The following is a 27,089-nucleotide window of genomic DNA, read 5'->3' as shown; positions in this document are numbered from 1 at the left end:
TGGACCTGCGTGTGCACTTTTTTTTGGGGGGGGGGGCTGTGCCAAAAAGCACAGTGTGCTTTGTGGCTTGTGGGATCTTAGTTCCCCAACCAGGGATTGAACCTGCACCCTTGGCAGTGAAAGTGCAGATTCCTAACCACTGGACCGCCAGGGAATTCCCATGTGTGTGCCCTTCTGACTGTCACGGTACCAAATCAGGCTCCCAAGGGTAGAGGATAATAATTATGATTATCATTATTATACTGATGAAAATAATAACAACTATGACAGCTAACACCTGGACGCTGCTGTCTGTGAGCCAGGCACTGTGCCAAGCATTTAACTAACCCTCACGGAGCCTAGTGAGGAAAGTGCTGTTATGATCCTCATTTCACAATGAAGACATTGGGGAGAGAGAGGTTAAGTAACTTGCCCAGAGTCCCAATGTCCCGGTGGGCCCGGGGTTCAAACACAGGCAGCCTGGCTCTGGAGTCTGCTCTCAGAAGGGCAGCCCCATTCTGTGAAGGGGGCAGGATACCGGGATGAGTCAGTGCTCCTCAGCTTGCTACTCTAGCCTCTTCTCAGAAAGCCCTGCATACCAGCCCCATTCTAAAATTCCCAAGTGAAAAACAAAGCATTTTATTAGCTAAGGAAGGAGGCAGTGTGGTGTAGAGGAAAAAGCTGTGAAGGTTAAATGAAGTGATGTGTGCAGCTGTCCAGCAGAGACATCAATGAGGTCTGAAAAACCACTGTGAACCACGCCTCTTTCTCAAATTTCAGGAAAACTAATTTCACATTAAAATGATCAACTCAAAATTATCCAGGTTAAATCTCATAAAAGATATTGTAGGGAAAAAGAGAATAAAGAACAGAATGATATCCTTCTGGGTAATGAAAGTACACCAGGAAGATATGTTCACAGACTAGATCAAAACTGTAGCCTATATCAAAACAAACTAAAAGGATTGAGAAAATTACCAAAAATGAAGGAAAAATGTAAGCCAGAATGAAGAAAAACCAAGAAATGAAGTAATGGAACTCAAGAAATAATTTAAACTTAAAGCAGAAAGCAATTTCAGAAATAAATACTTAAGGAGAAGTTGAAAAGAAGAAAAATTTTATAAATTGAAAAATGAATAACGAAAGAGATGAAAAGGCTTGAAGAGAAAGTGACAGATGTTAAAGATAGGCAAAGAAGATCCAACATACAGATAATAGAAATCGCCAAAGAACTAACCCAAAACAAGGGAGGGGAGCAATAAATACTAAAAATGATGACTCAAGAAACTTTACAGAAATTTTAAGAAAAAGATTTGAAATTCCATATTGAAAGAACACCCAACATACCTGAAGACATTGACTCAGAGCAACCAACACCAAGACAAAGAGAAAACAAAAAAATCCCTGTGCTTTCGGGCAAAAACAGCAAGTGACTTATATGGGAAAAAATTATATTATCATCAGACTTCTTCACAGCAACACTTATGCCAGAAGGAAATGAATACTTAGGATATTCAGGAAAACGTAAGCCAAGGATTTTATACCCAACAAAACAGACTTTCCTGTGCAAAGGGCGCAAACTATTATCAACATGCGAAATTGTCAACATGCAAGCACTAAACATAGTTACTCATAGAACTACAACTAAATGAGTGCAGTAAGAAAAAAGGGAAGTATGGGGACTTCCCTGGCGGTCTAGTTAAGACTCCGCGCTTCCACCGCAGGTGGCGCAGGTTCGATCCTTGGTCAGGGAACTAAGATCCTGCATGCCACGCGGTGTGGCAAAAAAAGAAAAAAAAAAAAGGAAAGAAATGGCTCAGACAATGTAGAAATAGCACATCTATTTAAAAATTGTAGGTAGAACATATCCAAAAAAAATTATTCTGATTAATTATGTTAGTGGTAGTAATTTTAGTATTGTTGTTCTGAGAGTACTGGGTTAAATATGAAATATACTAAATAAATAAGTATGGAATATTCTATCATCTCCTGTGTTCTTAAGAACGAGGATTTTGATATGGAAAAAAGGAGATTCCTTTGGTACATAGAAGAGATTAAGTAAAAAACTATGTGGTTCTTGTTTTGAATTGTCAATATCAGTATGAACTCATGATGTAGTTTATCTCTAAAAATGTCCACTGAAGAAGCCTAGAAACAATGACCAGCTCAGTAGGACTGAGCAGTCCTGGTATCCAGACTGTGGTCTTGAAATACCATTTTCTACTAAAAAACAAAACAAACCCAACACTTCTTGGAGAAATCGCTGGGGCAGTAAAAGTGTAAGATGAGGCTGGACCGCCGTGTCAAGCCAGACAGCAAGAAAACCATCAGAGATTCCTAGGGCCAGGTCCAAAGGACTTGGGAGCCAACCCGATTTACCCTGTGGCCAACGATGGGAAAACGTGAGCTCCAGTAAAGGATAATGATTGCAATAGGTTGAAATCCATCCAATAGTTTAAATCTATGAGTTCATATTGATATTTTTAAAAAATCAACTGATAACCTCTGGATAATGATCGCTAGTTCCTTATCCTGAAAACAGGTCAACACAAAGAAAGAATCAAGCATTAATCTTGCTTTTCCTCTATGAACTATACCCCCTGGTAACCAGATAGTGTATGAGGGGAAGCATCTCTTTAGAGAAGTATTCAAACTAACAAGTGAAAAAGAAATTATCGACTCGGACCACAGCATCGTGCCATCCCCGGTGAATCAGTGGACCTGGACCCTGAGCATTAGCAGCTGCTAACGTCACAGAAAGGAGATGACCAGACACCGCGTGCCTCCGATGGAAGACACACCAGCACCTGTCATTTCGCTGAAGGACCTGGGTCTGCATCCGATCAGGTGTCTGGATCCGGCTGCCAATGGGCAGGGAATGCAGAGGACAGGGGAACACGCTGGGCTGCGCCGCCAGGATGCAGTCAGCAAGTCCAGAAGCTACGGAAGCTCCATAGCTCAGATGCTTTGCTTCCCTAACAGGTAAACTGTATGGAAAATGAAGGAATGGAGAGGAAACCTCAAGGTTAAAAAGGACTTTAGAAAGATATAACAGGGACTTCCCTGGTGGTCCAGTGGGTAAGGCTCCATGCTCCCAATGCAGGGGGCCCGGGTTCGATCCCTGGTCAGGGAACTAGGTCCCTCATGCCACAACTAAGAGCCCGCATGCTGCAGCTAAGAGCCCGCATGCCGCAACAAAGATCCCACGTGCTGCAACTAAGACCCGGCGCAGCCAAATAAATAGAAGGAGAAAGATATAACAGAAATGTTTTAATGGACAAGTTTAAACGATAGTGTCTTGAGATGCACACTTACGTGACACAGATGTAAAGGAACCCAGGTAAGTGATTGCTAGGACAGTCAGGACAGGAGTTACCTTGGGGGTGCACGCGGGGGTTGAGACGGGTCTGGGGCCCACGAAGGGCCCTCAGGTGGCAGGTGAAGCTCTCTTTCCTGACCTGGGTGCTGATTATAAAGTGGTTTGCCTTGTAATACTCATTCAGTGGTACCTTTGTTTTGTGTAGCTCTTGCATTTGTGTTTTATTTTATGATAAATAGGTTTTGAAAATATCGCTAGACCTGTAACAAACTTGGGCCCCTTTTCCTTCCTCCCCGTCCATCGTGTGACACTGGAGATTTGACCGCTTTGTGCTGGGCGCCAAGCTGGGCGCTTTACATACGCTCCCTCATTTATTACCCCTGCAGCCCCCCGACCCGGGCCCCAGGAAAGCCAGACCCTGTCTCCCTTGTTTGCTTTGGTGTCCCTGGTGCCTGACACCCAGCAGATGCTCAAAACACACTTGTTGAGCAAGTGAACGAATGAATGTGATTTGCAGTTGTAGAAACTGAAGCTCAGTTCGTATAGTTGGCAAATAGCAAAGCTTTGCTTATCCCAGCCGGGACGGACGGAAACCGGGGTGTGTCTCGGGGGTTTGGGTTCTGGTCCAGTTTGCAGCAAGGGCAGAGAAGCATCCTCTCGGAGCAGCCGGGCTGCGGAGGCCAGTGCGGGTCTCCGACGGAGCCATCTCTGGGACAGGTGGTCCCGCCTGGCCACCTGCTTGTCCTCCCCGGACCCTGGTCTCTGTGGGAGTGCTGGTTCCACCTTTCCCATCGCTTCTTGTGCTGTGGTTCCCCTCAGGCTCCGCCAAGAGAAGACAGACACCGTCCGCTGCATCAAGTCCTGCCGCCCCAATGACGTCACCTGCGTGCTGGACCCAGTGCACACCATCTCCCACACTGTCGTGTCGCTGCCCACCTTCCGCGAGTTCACCCGCCCCGAAGGTGAGTGGCCGCTCCCACGGCTTGGAACCGGCGTAGGGGTCCCGGGGGAGGCCGTCGTCTGGAGGAGCTTCCTTGCCAGGCAGCCCCCTTGCTGGAGTTGAGAGTTTGGCCTGCAGGAGCCGCTCCTTGGTTGGGGTGTGGGTTTGGGGTTTGGAATGCAGACCCCTCCCTGCCTCTGCATCTCCTCCGTGTCCCCAGGCTACATGGCGGTACCATTCCAGCCCATTCCCAGCTCTCAGTTCGGGGGTCTCTTCTTAGGGGTTACAGTTGTTCAACAAACAGCTATCAAGTGTTGATTCTGTGCCAAGCGCGGGGCTATGGGGGCCTCCAGGAGGCAGTGACTCCACTCTGGGTCCTGAGGGGTCAGTAGGAGGCAACTTAGTGAAAGTGGGGAGAACGGAGACATCTGGAGGTGAGTGCGGAGTGTAGACCTTCGAGGAACAAAGCCAAGTTTTTCTGGCTGGAGTGGTGGACGGCAAGAGAGGGCCTGAAAGGGTGAGAGCGGGAGGCTGCACTTGGAGTTGGGGCTTCAACTCCTAGGCCTTGGGAGCCAGTAGAGGGTTGGGACTGATGCTATTTGCCTACAGAAGCATCATCCTGGAGACCAAGGGGCAGATAGGCTGGTGCGGCCAGACCAGCCCCAGGGAGCCCAGCAGTAAAGCAGTCAGTGTGCCCTGCGCCCAGGCAGCTCCTGGCCTGCAGTGTAGACCTGCCATCACAGCCCCCTTTTCACACAGGCAGTCCCAAGGCAGCGGGCTCCTGGCGCCCGGCAGAGGGCTGTGGACGGGGTGCTTCTCCGTATGCCTTGCTTCGGGGTGTGCAGCCCACGTGCCAGGGCCGGTGTGGTCTCCAGACACCGCCTCCCTCTGTGGAGGCCTTCAGGGGAGCTCGCCATGAGGATTCACTCTGTAAACGTCGACTGAGCCTCCGATGTGTCAGGCTCGGGCCAGGCTCTGGGACACAGTGATAAGAAAGAGCCCTCTGACCATCTCAGGGAAGACGGACGGTTTGCCCTGTGTTTACACGCGGCAACGGGGTCCTGGGGGGTAATGCAGGTGCACATGCCGGAGCGTGGAGCCTGGCCACGGGGGTGGGAGGGCACCAGAGGCACCCCGGGGATGTGCTTGCCTGCGGGAGCCGGTGGCCCTTGCCCTGCCTGCCCACTCCTTCCTCTAGAAAAGGGGAGGCACAGAATCTTCACAGGGTGCGCGGACTTGGGTCGGAGAAAACCACTGACTGCTGTTCGCCTTGTGCAGAATGATGGGTTCCACCAAACCACAAATCCTTCCCGAATCCCTAATGGCCGGTTTTGTGGCCTCCTGGCCAGTGCCGGTCCATGATTTTGTTCTAGCGGGAACTGGGTGTGGTTAGAGACACCTGTCGGCGTCTCGGGCCCAGGCAGTGCAGACCTTGACCATTAGCGTTGAGAGGATCCTTGATAGGCCCTGGCGGGCTGCCTCGTTCACTTTACGGATGAGGAAACTGAGGCCCAGAGAGAGGACATTCCCCCCCCACGACCCGAGACAACACAGAGCGGGGGTAAATCGGGACCTCGTGCTCCCCGCCCAGGGCAGGCTGCCGGCTTCATGTCAGGTGGCCCGGGAGACGGATACAGCCACCAAACTGCCCGGCCCGGCCTGAGAAGTGGCTTCTGACCCACATCACTGTGGGGCAGGGGACCAGCCTGCTCCCTTGCCCTTTCTGACCTCTCGCCCATATCCCGTCATCCACCCCCCTTCCCCATCTCCCCAGCGTCAGGGAGACTCCCGAATCATCACCAGTTCCTTTAGCACCGGCCCTGCTTCTGATCAGCTCCATGATCAGTCTTAGGGAAGACTCGCAGGCGCTCCAGGCCTCGGCTTCCCCGTTGATGAGAAGTGGGGACAGGCTATGATCTAGGGCCCCTGAGGGGCCCTCCACCTTCTCCATGCAGGGGGTCCCTCATGTTGGGTCCTCATTGCCTTGGGGGGCATTTCCAGGGTCCCAGGGCCCAGCGCTGCACGCTCTCCATGCCGTGCTTCTCTCTGCAGAAATCATCTTCCTCCGGGCCATCACGCCCGCGTATCCTGCCAACCACGCTGACATCATCTTCGACATAACAGACGGGAACCTCCGCGACTCCTTCGATATCATCAAGCGCTACATGGACGGCATGACCGTGGGTGAGTGGCCGGAGACGGCAGGTCCACCTAGACTCCCCCTCGTCCTCCCAGCCAGCGGCTTAGCCGAGGCCTGTTGGGAACCAGCCCGGCTCCCATCTGAGTCCCCTGGTCCTTCAGGGCTCAGCTGGAACCCCCCCCACACACACCCCAGCCAATCACAGTGTGAGGAGCATCAGGGTGGTGGAGCCGCCAGCTCTCAGGGAGACCCCTGTGGGCTCAGTCTCCCGACCTACAAAGGGTGGATTAACTAGGTCTCTGCATCTCATGGATTTCAAACATGGATTTCAGACAAGGTCACACAGGTAAAGCGCTGGTCCGGGGACGCGGCACAGCTGCCCCATCGTGGGAGCTGATACGATCTGTATTCTTATGGTGCAACAGAGGAATAGCTAACGGGCGTCAGGGCCTGGCTCGCCTTGCAGGGCGTCCGGTCTTGTCCCCTCCCGCGTGTCATTGGGTAGGAGGACCGAAGTCGCATCGAGGCGCACGTACAGCCCCCCCACACACACACCCCGAGATTCAGCACCGAGGGAGGGCTGGCCGGGCGGGTGAGAAGCAGAAGCGGGTGCGTCTGGGAAGCTGTTCACGGTGCCTCTCCTGAACTGTCATGCTTTAAAGACTTCAAATTCATGGAGAACGAAAACCATCACATCTGCCACTTTGGACTTAAATGTAGACTCGCGTTTTCAAAGCAGCTGAGCAACTGAGGGCCAGGCCTGTCCTCGCCTAGGCCTCCGTCTCCTCGTCGTGCATAGGGTGGGCCGGAGTGGGCCTCGTGGTCTCTTAGGCCCCCTGGATTTTGTGAGGTCTTCAGCGCCCGCTCGGCTGGTCCCGGAGCCGAGCATTTTGGAACATGGTCTGTAGGTGGCGCTGTTGGACCTCAGAACCCCGGTCCCCTAAGCCCCCAGCCACGACCGTTGTCGAGCTGCAGCTGAAGATAGGGAATGGTTATCCTGTTGCCAAAGAGCCAACTATAGCGACTTTACAAGCTCTTAAGTGGGTTTGCATGTTGTAAACATGACTGAGTCATCTGGGGGGCCCCCACCCCCGGCTCCTCCTCTGCTAGTTGGCAGCAGGAATAATTAGTTAATTACAGTTAATGGTACATCAGCTCGCGCTGGGATGCCGAGGGGAGGGCGTGCAGTTTGGCCGTCAGCAGGCTTAAAACTTGGCCGCTTGCGCTTCAGTCACTGCCCACCCTGGGCCTCAGTTTCCCCCATCGTTAGGTGAAGAGACACTTAAGGGACCTTCGGGCGCCTGGGGATGAGGGCAGACAGGAGGAAGTGGGGTCACCTGGCCCACCGAAGCCCACCTTGAGCCAGCCCTGTGCTTGGCGCTGGGCCTGCAGGTGTGGCTGCAACACAGCCCACCCTGGGGCAGTTCACAGCTCTCGGAACCACAGGAGTTGGAATCAGAACCTTCCGACGCACTCATTCATTCTTTGCACTTCTGCATTCTTCCCAAGCCCGCCCTGTACCAGGCCCTGGGCCCGGCCTTGTGGGTACAGAGATGGGTCAATACCACGCAGCCCCTGCCCCTAAGGGCTTTGCATTCCACCGGGGTGGGAGGGGGTGTGCGGCACATAAACAGATCATCAAAATGCGGCGGTGGAGAGACAGTGGCAAGCGTCTCCCGGCCGAGGCCTCCCTGGGGGCGGGCTCTGTACCGTGTGTGTGCCTTCACTTCCCAGCTAAAGCCTTCCTGAAGTGACCCACGCCAGGGGCTGGGCAGCGGCCAGGCCCGGAGCCGGTGCTCAGCGGCACAGTTTTCTAGCCGCATCTATACTCCAAACAGAACCCACCTGGGAGTCTCGATTTCTTGGCTACCCATCCCCTGGGGCAGAAAATCCTGGCATCTCAGAGCCTGGAGGCTCCTGGAGGCCACCTCTTCCAAATTCTTCTTTGGCAGAGGGTGCAGCAAGGGGGCTGGCCGATCTTCCCAGGGTGACTCGGGGTAAGGTGGGGAACAGGACAGACCCCTGATGTGAGAGGCGACGCCCAGGCCGCAGAGACAGAGCAGCCTCTCTCCTCACTGTGCTTCGTCACATGGGCCCCGGTCTTTGGATTCTGGTGCTGGGGGAGGGCCCAGGCTGGCCCTTGGGAATTCATCCTGCCTGTGATCCGGCCTCCTGGGTAGGCCCGGCCTCTTCAACTTCTCAGGACATTTGCTGGACGTCCCGTCCGGTTGGGCCCCTGGAGTTTACCAATGCCCTCTCCCAGGTGGAGGACCAAGGCCAGAGGGGGCAGGGTCTCGCTGAGGTGGGACCCAGGCTGTGCTGGGCTCTGGTCTCTGTACCCTCCAGTCGCTGCCTTGTTTGTCTGCTTGGGGTCTCTTCCCTGGGCTTCCCTATCCCCACCTCCTTCCTGCTCCTCTAATGAACCAAATAGCTTCTGTGCCCTCCAGGAGCTTCTGGGCTCTGGGGGTAGCCACCGTGGCACACGCTGGCCCTGGACACAGGCCTGTCCACCTGCGATGGACTTGAGACCAGTCTGAGCAGCCCTGGGAACCACCGCTGGGCACGCTCACCCCCGCATCGCTGCTCGCTCACCCCCGCATCCCTGCTTGGTCCTTACAGATGCCTCAGGGGATGTGATCACCTCCCTTGGGCAAAGGAGGGAGCAGAGTAAATGACCACCTGAGACTGAGCAATGGAAAAACCACAGGGCCCGGGTCGTTTGCAGACTTGTTAACGGATGAAGGAGCGATGGCCAGAAAGGGCAGGAGGCTTGTCCTAGGCCCCCTGGTGCTGGGGGGCAGAGCAGGCCTAGAACCCAGTCTTCCCCAGACACCCAGAGCTGGAGCCTGTGGACAGCTGGTGTTGGCTCGGGCAGAGTTACCGAGAGTTCGTGTCCCGGAAAATTACCCAGCGTACGAGCCGCCATTGAGTTCATTCCTCCCCCAAATAACAGAAGAAGAAGAAAGTACCCCAAGTCGATTAAGAACCGAAAAAGGCCAGACTTTCCCCTAATGTATCCTTTAAAAACCAGTTCTTCGCAGGGATAAAGGCGGCTCTGAAGCAGAGCTGAGCTGCTATCTCTGTAAAGCCCCTTGCAGCCACCCTGTTGCATTCCTCTTTCACCAGCTGTCAATGAAAAATGAAGAATGCATTTTCGACCTGTGCGAAAATGCTCTATTAATGCCTGAGGTATTCTCCGGCCACTACAAAGCCTTCCTTATCCAGCCCCGGTTTCGTTCTTTGCTCAGCAGAGTACTGGCTGTAATCGGGGGCTGCTCCAGAAGGGGTCTTTCAGGTAATAGCTCCTGAGAGATGACTCATGGGGACCCTGGCGAGATGGGCGCAGGCAGTGTAGCATCAGCCCCAGCAACTGGGGGCCACCCCTGGACTCCCCAGGCCGCTGGGTGGCAGCTGGTGTCTGAGCCTCAGCCTTCCCCAACCCCTCCCTGCTCACTACTTCTTTTTAACTATTTTTCTAAGGAGGGGAAGCAAAAGTCTGTCTATATTGAGGGTCAGCTTGGCCACAATTTCTGCTAAAACCTCCCCAAAGCCAATAGGAACTAGACAGCGCTCAGCGGAAGCTGCTTTTTAGACCCACTGGTTGATTTTGTGAACAGCCTTCCTGATCCTTGGCTGGCATCACTGTTTCTATAAGAAAAGGCTGACGTGCTGGCCCGGGGTCCCACGGGCTGCAGCTGACAAGCAGGTATGCTGTATGTTGAGTCTGTTCTGGGTTGTTCCCTGAGCTCCGCTTCCTCCGCTGGGTCCCCTGAGAAACAGAAGCGCTCCCGTCCTCAGCTCCTGGCGAGGCACCGTGGCAGCCAGTCCTGCTCCCAGTAAAGTCTGAATGAACGGAGATTGGCTGGCTCACCTCAGAGACTGCTTACCTGTATTAGGTTGAGGAGTGATATTCCCTAATCACAGACACCATTATTGTCATTAGATGAAATGATTACGTGACAGGTCCTAGCAGCACCCGGCACACAGTAGGTGTGCAGGAACTCAATGTTAATGGAACCCAAACTTTTTCCCAATGCCGATGCTGTCTGTACTGAAGCAAGATGCGGGGCCTCTAAGTTTGCCCTGTCTGTACCACCCTCGTAACGATATCCTCACTCCCCCTCCTGAAGGGAACCAAAACCTTTTGCATTTTGAAATAGCACTCTAAGTTTCATCTGTGAGCATATAAGGATTATTACCCTATTTCAAGTTAAGTTTGAAAATATCAGTGGCTGGGGTGGCCCTTTTTGGGCAAAACACAGTGGAGTCTCTGCCGCCACAGAGGGAGCGTAGAACTTGGGCTCAGATGTTCTGGGCATAATTCTTGCTTGATTCTCTGTTTCGAGCTGTGTGACCTCAGGCAGGTCTCATAACCTCTCTGAGCCTCAGTTTTCTTCTCAGCAAGCTTGCCATAATAATACTTGCCTTGCCGGGTTATGAGGACTGGAAGGAGTTGTGTGTATTTTAACATAACTGGGTAGGTTGTTAGGGTGATACATGAGGCACTGTGAGGAAGCCGTTTGGAGTGGGAGAGCTGGTGAGAGCTCGGGGCTCCCTGAGAGGACAGGACAGCAGGCCAGAGGGAGGCACGTGGGACGGTGCCAGGACTGTTCGCCCCGAAGTGGCTCCAGCTACCTGGGAGCTACGTAATAGGCACATCTCGTGGCCTCGGCTGACCAGTCGGGCCCACCCTGAAGCAGAATGATGGAGGCTGTGCCTCCCGAGTTCTGTCATCCTTGAATTATCTCACTCATTCGACGAGAGCATCCTGGGTTCCTACTCCACGCCGAGCCCTGTGCTGGCTGCTGAGGAACAAATTTACACCCAAGCCCCAGGTCCTGCTTTCCAGAAGCTGCCTCCTGGCTTCCCTAGCCTCCTGCCATCGGAATTCCTATAGCAGAAAGTGCTTGTTTTTCAGCAGTAGGCTCTGTGCCTGTTAATGTCTCAGTGGGAGAGACAAGTGGTGTGTGTCAGGGCTGCCATGTACAGTTGAATATGTTGTGCACTGAGAAACCCTAGGGGGGACCATTCGCAGCTGCTTCTATGTGCAGTGCACAACCTAGTCAGCTGTACGTAGCAGCCCCAGTACAAGAGCTTGTGAGTGAAGATAGCAACCTAGGGCTTCCCTGGTGGCGCAGTGGTTGGGAGTCCGCCTGCCGATGCAGGGGACACGGGTTCGTGCCCCGGTCTGGGAGGATCCCACATGCCGCGGAGTGGCTGGGCCCGTGAGCCATGGCCGCTGAGCCTGCGCGTCCAGAGCCTGTGCTCCGCGGCGGGAGGGGCCACAGCGGTGAGAGGCCCGCGTACCGCAAAAAAAAAAAAAAAAAGATACCAACCTAGCTGTGCCTCTGCCCCTGGCCAGGCGAGGCCTCATGCAAAGCAAAGAGCTTGTTCGCCCGGCCATCTGGCTTCAAGTTACCCTCAGTGGTCCCAGCTACCAGGGCCCAGATCGCCTCTGCAAAATCATTACCTCTTAAGGGGTTAAACATGCGCTGCTGACCCCATCCGGCAGCCTGATTCGGAAAGCTTGGCCCGGGATCAGTACACATTACGAATGAGATTCAGAAATTCCACCTAAAAACAACAGCGCAGCCATCCCTGCCAGTGATGAGTGATCCGCCCTGTCCCGGCTTTCACGGCAAATCCCGGGGATTAGGCGCTTTCTCTTCTCCGGGAGGCACAGCCCTGTCACCAGGGGGTGGGGGGTGGGGGGCCACACCCTGGCCAACAGCCAAGTTGTTTCCCGGGTGACAGCGCAGGGACGGGCCTCGGCCCGACTTCACCTGGAGGCTGGCCGTGCGGGGAGGGCAGGCGGGGGTCTCTCAGAGGGGTGAGATGGGGCGCGAGAGGGGGACAAACTTTGACACTTTTTGTGCTTCCTGCGCTGGGACCCCGCGGAGCAGAGATGGGTTCGTAGGCGTCAGGCCCAGCGCCGTCCTGACTCGTAGAAATGCAGCTATTCCCCCTGCAAAGCCCTGTGAGGAGGGCTTCTGACACCCAGTTTCACAGGTGCAGAAGCTCTCAGAGGCCACCCCCCAGGCAGCCCCCTGCCTCGGGCAGGACTCTCAGGGCTCAGAGGGGTCCACTGGGGCACAGCCCTGCTTTTGAGCCCCCCACCCCGAGAGGGGCACACAGGGGCCACAGGGATCCTCACTGGACACCTGCCCGCTCCTGCCCCTGGACCCATGCGTCACGTGGGCTGCTTCTCACACCTGCCTCCGATGTCTTCACCTGGCTGTGAGGTCCCGCGAGCCTGGCCAGAGCATCTTCCTCTCTTAGCAGAGCACTTCCGTGTCACGGGGAAATGTGCTGCAGCTACTCTGTTCCTGAAGCTGGAAGCCAGGGACCCTCTGCTCTCCTCCTCCCCCCCCCCCGCCCCACCCACAGCCAGTAGCTGCTGGTTCTGTCAGGTTTTAAACCCCAGCTTTCACGTCCAAACCTGCTGCCTGGCTGGAGAGACGTCCTCAGCCTCAGCCTGCTTTTCTCCTCCCCAGCGTCCAGCGCTCTCATCCCTTCCTTTCCCCTCCACTCTGCTCCAGCCACCCCAGCCCGTGCCCCAGACCCCAGACGTTTTATGGCCTCTCTCTTCTCCTGAACTTTAGCCATAGCATCCACCTGCTTCTCCTCTTGGTAAGCTCCTATTCATCCCTCAAAGCCCAAGTCAGCCATCACCTCCTCTCACATGCCCTCCCTGCCCTCCACAGGCAGAGTGTGCAGCTCCTTCCTTTGTGCTCCCAGGGCACCCTGGATGAGCTTCTTACAGGACTCCTGTCATACTCATTCTTCTAGCAAATAACGTGTGTGTCCAATGGGTGCAGACCCTGCTCCAGGGGATGTAGCAACGACCAAGACAGACAGACATGAATCCTTACCTCATACATGTTTTATTCCAGAGGGTAGCAGCAGACAAGAAACAAGTATAGTCTCCACACTGTCAGGTGGTGGCGAGTGTTATGCAGAGGCAGGAGAGGAGGGGGGCAGCGTGTGGGGAGCAGCAACTGTACATCTGGTGGTGGAGACATTCGCCTAAGACCCGAGGAGCTGAGGAAATGAACCATGCGGAGATCTGGAGGAAGAGCTCCAGGCAGCAGGAACAGCAGGTGCAAAGCCCCTGAGGCAGCGGCGAGCCTGGCGTGTTTGAATCACGGCAAGGAGGCTGCAGCTAGAGCTGAGGCACGGTCTTGAGCCTGTCGGAATGGCTCTGGCTTTTCTGCTGAGAGAGGTGGGAGCCACATGAGGGTTTCGGGACGAGGAGGGAGATGATCTAATATTATAAAGGCTCCCTCTGGGCTCCGGGGTGAAGCTGGGCTCAGGAAGACACTGCGGCTAGCTCAGTGATCCAGGCTGGAGATGACGGTAGTTTTGACCATGTGGCCCCGGCAGGAGGGGCGAACAGTAGACAGATACCAGATGTGCTGGGAGGTGGTGCCAGGCTTTGCGGACAAATTAGGTGCCGAGGCAGGGATGACCCCTTGGATTTCACCTAAAGAACAAGGAGACTAGGGTTGTCATCAGGTGAGCCAGGGGAGCTGTGACATGGCAGCTTTGCGGAGGTCAGAAGTTCCCTTCGACATTAAGATTGAGGGGCTTGTTGCACACCCGTGGCCACGCGGGGTAGAATAAGTGAGTCTGGGAGGTGTTAGCACGTGGATGGTAGTTGGGGCCCCAAGGCCAGACAAGCTTGCCAAGGAATTGAGTGTAGACGGAGGAGAGAGGAGGCCAGAGACCAGGCGCTGCAGCCTCCTGTGCTCAGAGGTCGGGGAGATCAGGAGAGGAGGCCAGCCTGGAGGAGGAGGCCTTTCCAGGAGGAGGCGCAGTGAGCCGTGTCAACGATGGTGAGTCTGGTCAGATGAGGACCAAGGATTCACCATCGGATTCAGTATCGCCCCAGCTGACGGTGACCTTGACAAGGCTGTCTCAGTGCAGTGGGGTCAAGGGGAGAGACAGCGGAGTGGGAGTGCTGGAGGTGGCTCTGGGGACTCCTTCTAGAAGATCTGCCGTGCGTGGCAGCAGGGAAACGCTGGTGCCAGCAGGAAGGGTGTGGTGGGCATGACATTGTGAGTTTCTGCTTGACTCTTCTCTTCCACCGATTGTGAACTCCTAGAGGCAAGAGCCTGCGAGGGGATCATTTGTGCCATGCCCCCGTCACCCTGTTCGTCTTTCTTTCTTGCACACGCACGCATGCACACACACAACACACCCACTAGGAGGTAACCCGGGCCCGGCACCCAGCAGGCTGCAGGGTCACACTCGCCTGCTCACTTCCAGAGTAACCAAGGGGTTAAAGTGAGTCCAGAGCAGCCTCTTAGCATTTCCCGAGGTTCTCCTGGGGATCGGCTGCGTCCAGAATGATTTGTGACCCTCTTACTGCTGCTGTTATGCACCTTTTGAAAAGCCTTTGATATCACCGGCACATTCATAAATTATTCTTTTTTTTAAGAAAATGAAGTGTTTTCAGTCAAACAGCAGCAGAGGCATGTTGTGCAAAATGAGAAAAAAAGAGTCTGACGATGATATGAATCTTCCGACGGCCTCACCTGACAACCATATACACACAGAGGACCCAGACACCCACCGTCAACCACTGTCATGGAGAATGCTTCCTGTGGCCTCGGAGTTGGGTGTTTCCAGATGGAACGTCCAATCCGGGCCTGCGGCTTGAGGACCCCAAGTATTGGGTCCCGATTATCACAGTTTTGTCTTAACAGCAAGCCCTCCTGGGCCCCTGCCATGTGCCAGGCACTCTTCCAGCATGTTGTACACACGTATTGTGTCACTTAAGCCTGTGGGTGATGGCCCCATTCTCCAGGTGAGGAAACTGAGGCACGGAGGGAGTTCCAGGCTCAGGGGGCGTGACTGAGGCATGCACACAGCGTGTTGGAACTCGGTGTGGGGTTCCTGCTGCCGTGACCATCCTCTGTGACCTTGAACCTGCAGGCAGAGTCCTCCTCTTTGAGGTCTACCCCCGTCCTGAAATTTCTCTGCATCCCTGGTAGCCGTGAACACAGTACACAGAGTCACTGCATAACAAGTGTTCAGTCACTGGCTGGTCAAATGAGGATCCAGTGCCGGAAGAGCCTCTGTGGAGCCTTGGCCAGGGATAAAGGGAACTGAAGGCTTGGGTGTTTCGGGCTGCCGCCCTGCCAGCAGGAAGCCCTCTGTGTCCTGAATGGGCTCATTCTTAGTGCCTCTTGGGAAGGAAAGGAGAAAAAGGGATGGTTCTCCCCAAACCTCAGCATGTCCCCTCCTTCTGAGGTCTGGCAGTGACCCCATCACTCCAGGAAAGGGTCTCAGCTCCTCGGGGCCACCAAGCCACTGCCCACCTGCTGGCCTCCTTGCTCACCCCTCCCCCCTAATTCTCACCCACTTGGGAAACTGAGAGCAGAAATCCTCCACCTGAGCCCCTCCCCGAGGCCTGTTTCTGTCCTTCAGAATCGAGCTCCAGGTCAAAGTCCTTGGTGACGCGCGCACGGGCGCCGTCGCGGGTCCCAGCGGAGCGCTTCCCTTTAGCGCTGCCAAAGCAGCTTTGCTGACCTTTACCGGCCTCTACGCCCCGTCATCTGTGTCTGCCTCCCCGGGGGCCCAGAGCTCCGTGAGGACACAGACCGGCGCTGCTCTCACTGTCTGTAACCCCAGCACCCGCGCAGCCCGGCAGCAGGGGGGGCTCGGGGCCCCCAGGCTGCACTCACCAGCCAGGCGGGCCTCTTAATCCCTCGGGGCCTAATCGCCTCTGGAGAAGGAGGTAGCACAGCCTCAATGCCTGCAAAGCAGAGGGGGGACCCGTCTCTCTGCAGTCTAAGTCAGGCCGAGCTGGCCAGACCCCTGCTCTTCCTGCCCTCTCGTGGCTTTTGCTCATCTTGGGGGTCTGCGAGGGGTCTGGCGTGGCCGGGGTACGGCCAGTGCTGAGAAACCAGGCTGGACAGGGAGGCGGGGCCTAATCAAGGGGCGCCTCACCTGCTGTGGGCCAGGGGCTGGGCGGCCGGTCGAGAAGAGTTCTGGCCTTGGGGCAAGAGGCCTGTGGACTCCAAGTGCCAGGCCCAGGGGCCTGGGGGAAGGGCATCGGGTTTGGGGGAAGGGGGGGAGTTCCAGTTGCCCATCTGGGGGCATCTGGAGAGATGTGAGTGAGCTGATGAGCTTGGGACTGGGCCAGGGAGGGACCCCAGCGGGCACGTGGGTAGGGGCTGATCCAGGCGGGGAGACACACAGAGGAAGAGGAAAGGGTTTCTCACCCTTCCCATCACAGTCACAGTTTTGGCCAAGTTGGTAAAAGCAAGTGCATCAGACGGTAAATCCCTTCTGGAAAACTGCCCAGGCCTCCTCTTCCTCTGGCGAGGGCATGTGGCTTGGTGGAAAGGGCAGCAGGCAGGGATCTGGGTTCGGGACCTGCTTTGCTGTTGCTGGTACCCTGAGGTTCAGAACTCACTTCACCACCGGAACCTCCTTTGCTCTTCCTGGAACCTCGGACCACGAGGCCCCAACGAGTGTAGCTGAGATGAGGGAGAGGAGATAGTGGATGGGGGTGGGGACCATACCGACCACGCGCCCTGGAAATGTTTGGACCCGCGTCCCGGAAGGAGTCTGAAAAGTTCAGGGCGGAGCTGACATTTCTTCTATTTCTCCTCTGGGGAAACGTGGAGCCTGGGGGTTGACTCTTAGTTGCTTACAGCTGTCCAAACTGTCCGGTTTAGCTCACAGGAGACCCGTGGAGAAAGCGCATTTGTCATAATCAAGAAATCGGGAGGATAAGTTCTGCTGAGGCACGTTGGGTGCCATTTGGTATTTGAATATGTGGCCCAGACACCTGTCCCCCTCCTTCTAAGCTCCTACCTGAGCGTTTTTCAGGGCAAGAAGAGAAGACAGGGTGTCAGGAACTCCATTCCTTCCCTGCCAGTGAGTGATGTGATTACCCTCTAGTTCCTTTCTGCCATTTTTGCCCTATAGCGATGACTCAGCAGTAAAGTTTCCTCCATACCACGTCACACCGTGAGGAGAGAGCAGATGCCGTGGGGCGGAGAGAGCTGGGCTCGGGGTCAGTCCTGGCCGGATGGACGCCGTGCCCTGAGGGCTGTGTGATCCGGGACATACAGCCCCCGGAACCTCATTCTCGTCCCCAGTGGAAGGAAGGCGATGATTCTTCCCCACTAGCAGCGTGGGGAGAACAGGATGGAGCAGTGGACACGTGGGGCCCCTCCGTTTCTGTTTCCCTCCCCTGCTGTGGACCTCCTTCCAAGCCCATCAGTACTCTAGACTGTTTGCTTTAGAAGTAGGGACCGCATTTCCTCGTGTTCCTGATTTTTCCTCTTTGCCTTTGGTCTGTGCTGTTAATGCTAGCCTGCAGAGACGTTATTCCTATCAAGGCAGATTTCCCGAGATCTGGGTGATGGTTTGCTCCTTTCCAGTCGCCCATCGTGTTAGTGTTTGGCGAGACCACCTGGGCCTCCTGAACTCCTGGGTTCCAGCACCTTGTCCACACAGGCCCACTCATCACCTTCCCCCTGCTCGTGGCTCTGTGTGGTGGCCACCAGGGCCAGACAGTGAGACCATGCGGTCAACGCCTGAAAAGCCAGTGACTTTTGACTATTGTTCATTTCTTTCCGACACTTTCATTTCTGGGTGGTAACTTTCAACTTTATAAATTGTGCTTAGCACTTTGATCTTTAGTTCATTCATTCATTTAGCAATTCATGTACCGAGTGCCTCCTGTGTGTCCGGTCCATAGTAGAACCAAGGACCTACTATGTTCAAGAACGAGAGATACAAGCGTGACCAGGAAAGACAGTGCCATTGGCCTCTGGCCTCACACTGCAGTGGGGAGACTGTGATAACCAAGAAGAAAAATGACTCTATAACCTGATTTCAGGTAGTGATCACTTCTTATTCTTTTATGATGTGGACATGTGGCTTTCTTTTTTTTTTAATAAATTTATTTATTGGCTGCTTTGGGTCTTCGTTGCTGCACGCAGGCTTTCTCTAGTTGTGGCGAGTGGGGGCTACTCTTTGTTGTGGTGCGCGGGCTTCTCATTGTGGTGGCTTCTCTTGTTGCAGAGCACGGGCTCTAGGCGCGGGGCTTCAGTAGTCGTGGCACGCGGGCTCCAGTAGTCGTGGCTCACGGGCTCTAGAGCGCAGGCTCAGTAGTTGTGGTGCACGGGCTTAGTTGCTCCGCGGCACGTGGGATCCTCCCGGACCAGGGCTCCAACCCGTGTCCCCTGCGTTGGCAGGTGGATTCTTAACCACTGCACCAACAGGGAAGTCCCGACATGTGGCTTTCTTCCCTCTTCCTTTTCTAACTGGAATCTCTGTCTTTTGAAAAGCACAATTTCCACTGGCATGAGATATCATGCAGTCTCTAGATTGATCATCCTTTTTGTCAAGATACTCTTTGACAACTCTGTTCACGCCATTTCACTTGGTCGGTTGTAGAATCACAGGACTTGGGAGTTGGAGGCTGAACTTCAGAAAGACGGTGACTCGTACAAGGTCACACGGCTGGTCGCTAAGGAACCAGCATAGGAACCTAAGCTGTGACTCCGGGTCTCTTTATAGATCAGTGTCTCATGCTGGTGAGACACTCCGTGGCTGGTCTTCCTCCTTATAAACAATGGGGAGACAATCAGTTGCAACCTCAGTCAAGCAGCAGAAGCTTGGAGATGGCTTCAGGGGCCTGGAATCCAGACCACAGTCCCCGAGAGGTGACGGAGGTCTCCCACTGGACTCTCGTGCTCCGTGTTCAGGCTTCTGCATCCCCCGCACATCAGCTGCAATTTACAAAGCAGAGACGAGACATGAAGATGAAGTGCCTGAGGGGACCTACATTTTTCAAAGGGAAAAAAAGGCTTAATTATATCTTTAAGAGGCACAGACACGCCGAGGAATACCAGCAGTGTCTGAGACCCGAAGCAGAAATGCCAAGGATGAGGATTTGGAAGATTAACACAGTTGAACTCAGCATCATGGCCTTTTTTTTTTCCTGGGGCTCTTGAAAGGTAGGGAGGTAAATACTCCAGCAGGTAAGATGGACAAGGCAGGCGCGATGGAAAGGCAGCTCTCCCTTTGTCCTGCATTTTGCTGCTGGAATGGTCATTGCACATAAAGTTGCTCTCACTCGGAGCCTTCAGTGGCCCCCTTTCCTTCAGGACAGTTTTGAGGGGCCCTCAAGGACTGGTGTCCCTTCTTTCCTCTCTCCTTCTCTTTTCTCTCTCCTTCTTTCTTCCTCTGCCTTCATTTCACTCAGTAACCTTAATGGCGCTCCTGCTGTGTCCTGCCCCAGGCCCTGGGCTGGGGACAGTGAGACAGAGACGAGTATGATGCAGACCCTGCCTGGGAAGGGGGAGCCGACTGTGAATATTCCCTGCACTGGGCAGATGCAGGGCTACAGCCGAGGGAGACACAGAGTGGGGCTGCGGAGGCTTCAGGAAAGAGGACACAGGCAGTCTAGCTGGTCCCCAGTGCCTGGCACATAGCAGATGCCAGCTATATCTCTGTAGAATCAGACCCCTGGTGGAGGTCCAGTTTCTAATGTTTGTGATGCCACATATGGGCAGCAAGGGTTTCTCTTCTTCCCTCTCTTGTTTCCCTGCACTGGGAACGTTGTTGGTAGTTCTGAAAGAACACTGGTCTAGAATCGGCGTTGGGGAGGAAGTCAGGAAACTGCTGACCTGGGTTCTGGGTTCTGTGAGCCTGACGAGGTGTGAGGTCCCTGGAGAAGCCCTTTACCACCTTCTCAGCCTCATCCATCTATCTTCCCCAAGATTAACACTGTTCCCAGAGCTGACCCGAACCTTCATACTTTTGGCCTTTGCACATGTCCTTAGCTCCTACTTACTCTTCAAAATCTGATTTGAAGTCAGCTCCTCTGTAGAATCTTCCTTAAACCTCCCCCGTGCAGAATGGCCCCTATTGAATGGATGGATGGATGGATGGATGGATGGGTGGATGGGTGGGTGGATGGATGGGTGGGTGGGTGGATGGATGGATGGATGGATGGATGGATGGGTGGGCGGATGGGTGGGCGGATGGGTGGGTAGATGGGTGGGTGGATGGGTGTATGCATGGGTGGATGGATAGATGGGTGGATGGATGGATGGATGGGTGGATGGATGGATGGATGGATGGATGGATGGATGGATGGATGGGTGGGTGGATGGATGGGTGGATGGATGGGTGGGTGGATGGATGGATGGATGGGTGGGTGGGTGGATGATGGATGGATGGATGGGCGGATGGATGGATGGGTAGGAAAGCTGTGAAGAAAGAAGTGATATCAAGAGAAAGTCTAGGTTCAGTGAAGATGAAGACAAGGAGGTGGAACTCAGGCTTGAAATAACCTGGGAATGAAGGGAGCGTGTTCACCCAATCAGAGCCCCCAGGAAGTGTGGCTAGGCTGAAGAAGAAGCGGTCAGGTCTACTGAGTGGGCGTGGGTAGCCTGGGAAACTAGGGCTGACTAAGGTTATAGATAGAGTTGGAGATTCAATGTGGACCTCAGGTCAGAGGAGAGGGACAGAGAAGCTGATTCTGGAGGAGTGGGAAGGGAGGCACATTCCTCAGCATCTGCTGTGTACACGCCTACGACGATTTCTTTAACCCTTGCGGCACACCTATTTCTTCCACCTTAATCATTTCTTTTGTTAAATGCAAAGATCCTGAGAAAATCCAGGCCCTGAATGTGCCCTGTATCTGTATTCAGCCCCTTCTCAACACCCTTTTCATCAGAACAGCCCTTTGCTTCCTTCAGTGTTTCATTTGTCTCTTAGCTGTTTACAGTTGGAACAAGCAGCCGACAGCATGCAGTTCTGGTCTTCGGCCATCGTAGAAACTAAACCTCGTGAAGTGCCCTAACACGACATATTTAGGTACATTTTCTACACATTCAGAGCTTTCCTTTCTCATAAATTTTTAAGTCAATCCAATAAAAATATTCAACTCTTGCCATATTGTTCAATCATGTAAGAATTCAGCTCTATTTTAACTGAAAATCAGATCACATTTGAACGTTGGGAAGCTTCGTGACATCCAGCAGTCACTTCTGAGGGAGAAGCGGCAGGATGGCCTTGGGATGGTTTTGTTTCTGATTCTGAAGTTGGCTATTGTTTTTCGTTTTTTGGCCGCACCGTGTGGCACATGGGATCTTAGTTCCCCAACCAGGGATCAAACCCGTGCCCTTGGCAATGGAAGCCGGAGTCCTAACCACTGGACTGCTGGGGAAGTCCCTGAAGGTTGCTGTGTTTAATCCTTGTTTCACGGGAGAGGAAATGAGGACTCAGAAAGGTTGGATAACTAACCTGGGGTCATGCTACTGACTGAGGTCGGTTGGACTCCAACCCTTTGTCCTGAAGAACTGCAGTCTTATAATCCAGCTAGAATGACCCTGTCCTCGAGCCCAGCTCCCTGCATCAGCACCTTCTCTTTCCTCTCTGTCCCCAGGCTGAGCCCACCAAGGACAGCCCCTCATGTTCTCTACACTAGCTCCTTAGCCCGGTGCCCGGCACACACAGGTGGGCCCAGAAACTTCTGTGGGTCTGAACTGTTGATGCTACCAGAGCTCCCACACGCAGCCAGGAATCTTCATTTAAATGTGCGTGTGTGTGATGTAATTATTTTGTAATATTTACATTTTACATATACACATTTATAATAATACATATTTATATATTAATATATAAATTGTATTTTATATAATAGTAATATAAATTATATAAACATCTATATAAAATATATGGATATATGCAAAAGATTATATAAATATAAAATAAATACTATACATTGTAATAGTATTTATATATAAATTAGATTTTGATCAATTATAAATAAGCTCACTTATATTTTTATATATGGTTATAATATATATTTTGTATTAATAATAATCAAATTATATATTTCTATATCATATATTAATTATATGATATTTAATATAATAATAATATACAGAAATAAATATATATCGGATCATAGCTTGCAGAAGCGTTCCCTCCACCTCCGTTGCTCTCTGTCCTAAAATAGTTGTCAGGCTCGCGCAGCCTCTCACCCCTCTCCTTCAAGCCCCCCCGAGCCCCTCTGAGCACCGCCCCTGGGATGGATGCCGTCGGCAGGTAACCCAGGCCACTGAGGCTGGTGGGCGCCCGTGGTGGTCTCAGGCCTGGGGAGAGAAGAGGGTGACACTGATGGGGCTACTGAGGAGGCAGGAGAGCTTGGGGCCGCGCCCCCCACAGGGGCCACGCTGACCCAGGTCCAGCCAGTGCCCAGGGAAGGGCAAGTGGGAGTGGCCCGGTCGTACTGAGGGTGGTGACAAGCCCGCATCTTTAGCCGGGAGCTGAAGATGTTCATGGGCGTTCAAACAGGACAGAGCTGCCATGTCATCACCAAGTAGGGGCAGAGAAAGGGTGCTGACAGCCCGCAGAAGCCTGTGCTTATCTCTCCATCAGAGCTAAAGCCCTTGTTTGCTTAGAATAGCTTGGAATTCCGCCCTGCTGCTGGGCATTTCACTTTTGAAACTCAAGCTCAGGGAGTGAAAGGGGGGATGGCGTGCCCAAATTCCCCTTCTGAGCATGAACTTGGTGGTCCTGACTGGGAACTGACCGCTGGTGCAGAAGGCCTTAGGGACACTTCGGTCTCCCTGGAGCCTTCGCTCCTCGCGGGACGGATGTCAGGGGCCTGACTGCTCTGCCCCATGTGCACATCTCCCAGGTCTGCGGCAGGGCTGTTTGTAGAGACCAGCTTGGAATCCGTGGTTGGATGCAGCAAACAGTCAGCGGCTCTTTCTCAGCACGTGGTGGAGGAGCTGCAGGCTCCAGGGTGTTCTCTGCGGGCATCCCTGCAGTGGTGTACGGGCACTGAGCGCTCTTTCCCACCCTGCCTTGTGTGACGTCATGTTGGTGGCTTGAGATCGGCCATGGAGATTGTCATGAGGCACAAGTAGAGGGCTGGCCGCTCCAGCACACCCCTGCGCCACGTGACTTTGGGGAAGTCCTAATATCAGAGCGGGTATGATGGAGGAGTGACCTTTCCTAAATGTCAACAGCTATGGGTGGCACCTGCTCTGTGCCAGGCGCTGAAGATCTGCAGGGAGGGCCACCTCCTCCAGGAAGCCTTTCCTGATCCCCTAGCCATGCTCACCTCCATCTTTGCCCCTGCTGGACAACGTGCAGACTCCTATCAGAGCACGGCACTCATCTAGATCTGCCACCAGCTTTGAAGCCAGGATTCTTTTCATTTTCTCGGTGTCACCGGGAACAGTGTCTGGTACCAGTTGAGGAAATGCATGAACTCAAGTGGAAATGAAGCACTGAGCCCGCTGGTCTGGTGGGGAGGTAGCCCTGCACACCTGGAGCTCACACCTTGGCAGACGCTGTGCTGGGGTGTCTGCATCACACAGTGCAGAAGCACAGGGTCAGGTGGCATCATATGCTCACTGAGGAATCTGGGGCCCAGAGAGAACGGTGGTCTCTCCAAGTCCATGCAGGTGGATAGCACTCACCTTAGCCCCATCTGTCTGGTCCCAGAGCGCAGGAGCATATTCTCTCCGTGAGCCTTGGGGTTGCGCTGCATGGCCAGGCAGTGGCAGCAGGGTCCGGCCTGGAGACGTGGAGCTTCCAGGCACAGGTCTGGGGAGACTTACGGAATCCACTCGTACCACCCAACCCCGCTCCCCTGCAAGTCTGCAGAACGCCTGGGGTTGTTCCTTCTTCCACTGTGACTGAGCTGAGCTTGTCTGCCCTGTACTCTGAGCCTTGACAGGGGAGGCCTTGGGTCATGACCTTTGCCTGGCCCCTATCTGGTCCAGGCAGAACTCCTCGCCACCCCCAGCAGCTTCACACAGGCTTCTGCTTCCCCAGAATGGACACCTGTCTCCACTCTGCCACCTGTCCCATTTCTGCTTGCCCTGCTCGGGCTGGACCTGAGCCGCCTCTTGCGTACTTGTTACCATGAACACGGAACAATGAACTTAGGTGTCACCCTCCAGAAAAGAAGTGTGGAGAGCAAGGGAGCCAGGAGTATGTCCCATGGGGAATCGGGACCTCTCTGCTCAGATAAAGCGTTTCTGGGACCCCACTGCAATCCTCAATGGGAGGGATTGAGAGAAGAGGATCATACCTGCTTTATTTCTTCCCAAGGGTCACAACTGGGCACAGTGGGTAGAAGGGAGTGGGACAGGTGTCTACTGGGCATCTACTCCATGCCAGGCCCTTTATCTAGACTCTTAAATCCTCTGTCACGTAGATGGTGGTAGAGGAGGGAACCTGGGCTCAGAGAGAACAGGAGCTGGTGTTGACCCTAAGGCATCTGACTCCAAAGCCCACACGCACAGATTCCCTCACACTCTGAGCTGCACACAGTGGAAAGGTTGTGGTGAGCTCACTGTCACTCATCCCTAGAGGTGGCAGCAGAGCCCGGGAGTGACCACTTGGAGGGAGATGCTAAGCATCTGGTTCAGGTGGGACTTGATGAGGCCTAAGTCCTCCTCTAGCTGTGAAATTTCTGGAGGGAAATCATTTCCCAGATCTCCGTGTTCCTTCGGTCCCTGCTAACTCCCAGAACACCTTCTGCTCTCTCCCCAGGTGTTGTGCGCCAGGTGCGGCCCATTGTGGGCCCATTTCACGCTGTCCTGAAGCTAGAGATGAACTACGTGGTCGGGGGCGTGGTGTCCCACCGAAATGTCGTCAACGTCCACATCTTCGTCTCTGAGTACTGGTTCTGAGGGCCAGCTCACAGCGCAGCCAAGCCTGTGCCTCCAGGCCAAGTCATTGCTGACGATGACAACGCCCTGTCCCTGTTTGTACCACCCAGACATATCTTGATTTTATGTATTTGTTTGTAGTGTTAGGCCGACATGTATTAAGCTGGGCCAGATGAATAAGTCCATCTTTTGTATTTTGGTGTTTAAATAATGAGTCCAATTACCTAACTGTTTGGTTGAAAACCTTGCTTATTTTTTAATGCGAAAGTTACATTTTGCTCCCTTTTTCTGCCCCTGGGCTGGGCGTTGCTAAGGACCAAGGGAAAACAAGACAGTTTTCAGGGGGCAGCTAGTCCAAATGCTAAGAGAAGACCAGTTCTTGCCCTGATTTTATGAAATTTGACATTTGGTGCTTTTTTCGCCAATCAGATTTTGTATGTCCAATTCTAGGGACGCAGCTGCCAAAGAAGAGCAGGTATGATAAACTCTGCCCAGAAGCAGCGTGCCACAATGCCTTGGGGAGCACTTCTAGGGTAAATTACAGTTCTCTGGAAACAGAAGAATCCCTCAGTAAAGACAGAGCCAGTTAGGCTTGTGTGTGGCTCCACTATGGTCACCAAAGGCATCTCTGGGTTTTCCGCAGCCTGCGTCCATCATAGGTGGGAAAATAAACAGCTTTGTGGTCCTCCCGATGGCCTGTGCAGGGGAGTCTTTCAAGAGGGGGGATCCCGACCAGCAAAGAGCCTGCGAATATTCCCCAAGGCCTTCTCAAAACCCTCCTGCCTCCCAAGGTTCTGGGTGGGGTCCAGCACGTGTGTTGGAAAAGCTTCCAACTCACATCATTTCTGACGGCTTGCCCGCCCCCGAGGAAGTGGGGCTCAAGCACCCCCCATGCCCCACGCCCCACGCTCAGCCCAGCGGGCACGTCACGGACCTCTGCTGATGGGGTCCGTCGTGGGCACTCTGATCCCCTCTAGAAGTTGCTGGGGAGAAATAAGGATTCTCTTCAGTGGGAAGGAGAGACCACCAGATGCACTGACGCCCCGTGCATTCTAGAACTGGTGCTTCGTTTATTCCTCCTGGGAACCCAGCCGGGGGGGTGTGGTCTTGCCCGATTTAGAGACACGCAAACTGGGCTCAGAGAGAGGAACTCGACTGCCCAAAGTCACACAACTTTTTAGAGATAAAGAAGGGATTCAAATTCAGTCTATCAGACTCCAAACTCCATTCCTCTGTGAAACCCTGGGTCAGAAGAGACTGGATTTATGGGGTATCCTGACACCACCTTCAGCATGGATGGTGGAGCCAGGAGCAGCCTATGCCCAGAGGCCCGCTGGGACCCGCAGGAGTTCAGCGTCCACGCCCTTCGTTTCCACGCACGTGTGTTCTCCGAATCCTGCCCCGGGTTTATCCCATATTTTTAGGCATCTCATTCGTGCCCAGCTCATCTCAGCAGCCTGGTCCCTGGCGCTAGCTGAGCTCTCAGCCCCACACGTGGGATTTCAGCCTGGCCGGTGTTCTGGTCATTCAAGCCTGTCGTGCTCCAACTCTGTAGAAACTTTGGGAACTCCCAGCATCTCTGAGGTCACTCATTTGGGGTACTTGTCCATCAAAGCCAGACCTGGGCCAGCCTGTCACATCGGGAGCTGGTGGGGAGGGGAAGAGTCAGTGTGGGGCTGGACAGTCCTGGGAGTCAGGTCCAGGGATGAGGCGAGTGCAGGGGACATCTGAGCAGCTCTCAGTGCCAGTGAATTGGGGTCTTGGCAGGGAAGGGGAGGGTGCCTGGGGTCTGATCACAGGAATTGAAGCCTCACTATAGGGGCAGGAAGTGCGGAGGCCACAAAGGGTTCTGGTTTTCCACCTGCAGCCTGTGGGGCAAGTTTGCAGAAGCCAGGCAGTTCTGAGCACAGGCCCTTGGAGAGGAAGGTTTCTGGGAGTCTCTTCCTTCCTGAGGACTGGGTGGAATCGGGTGGGAAGACATAGGCGCTGGCTCCACCTGGGAAACGGCCTTTCCCACACTCTTAACAAGAGTTAAGGTGA

The 27,089-nt window shown here is 54.0% G+C and overlaps 1 protein-coding gene across 2 annotated transcripts in view; it reads left to right on the top strand.

Annotated features, from left to right (window-relative positions):
* FBLN1 (fibulin 1) overlaps nt 1-25,277 on the top strand; it is a 78,883-nt gene extending 53,606 nt beyond the window's left edge. Inside the window, exons 15-17 of one of the 2 annotated variants that reach the window (XM_060166897.1) lie at nt 4,118-4,260; nt 6,291-6,422; nt 24,931-25,277. In XM_060166897.1, the coding sequence (XP_060022880.1) occupies nt 4,118-4,260; nt 6,291-6,422; nt 24,931-25,070 (415 nt within the window). In that variant the 3' untranslated portion in view covers nt 25,071-25,277. Of the gene's footprint in view, nt 1-4,117; nt 4,261-6,290; nt 6,423-24,930 lie in introns of those variants that run through there. The other variant, XM_060166899.1, reaches the window with a different exon arrangement.
* Nucleotides 25,278-27,089: the final 1,812 nt, after the last annotated feature.

The sequence above is a fragment of the Lagenorhynchus albirostris genome, chromosome 11 (assembly GCF_949774975.1).
Source record: "Lagenorhynchus albirostris chromosome 11, mLagAlb1.1, whole genome shotgun sequence".
NCBI classification, from domain to species: Eukaryota; Metazoa; Chordata; class Mammalia; order Artiodactyla; family Delphinidae; genus Lagenorhynchus; species Lagenorhynchus albirostris.
The sequence above is the reverse complement of the archived record's forward strand: the minus strand, read 5'-3'. Positions and strand labels throughout refer to the sequence as shown.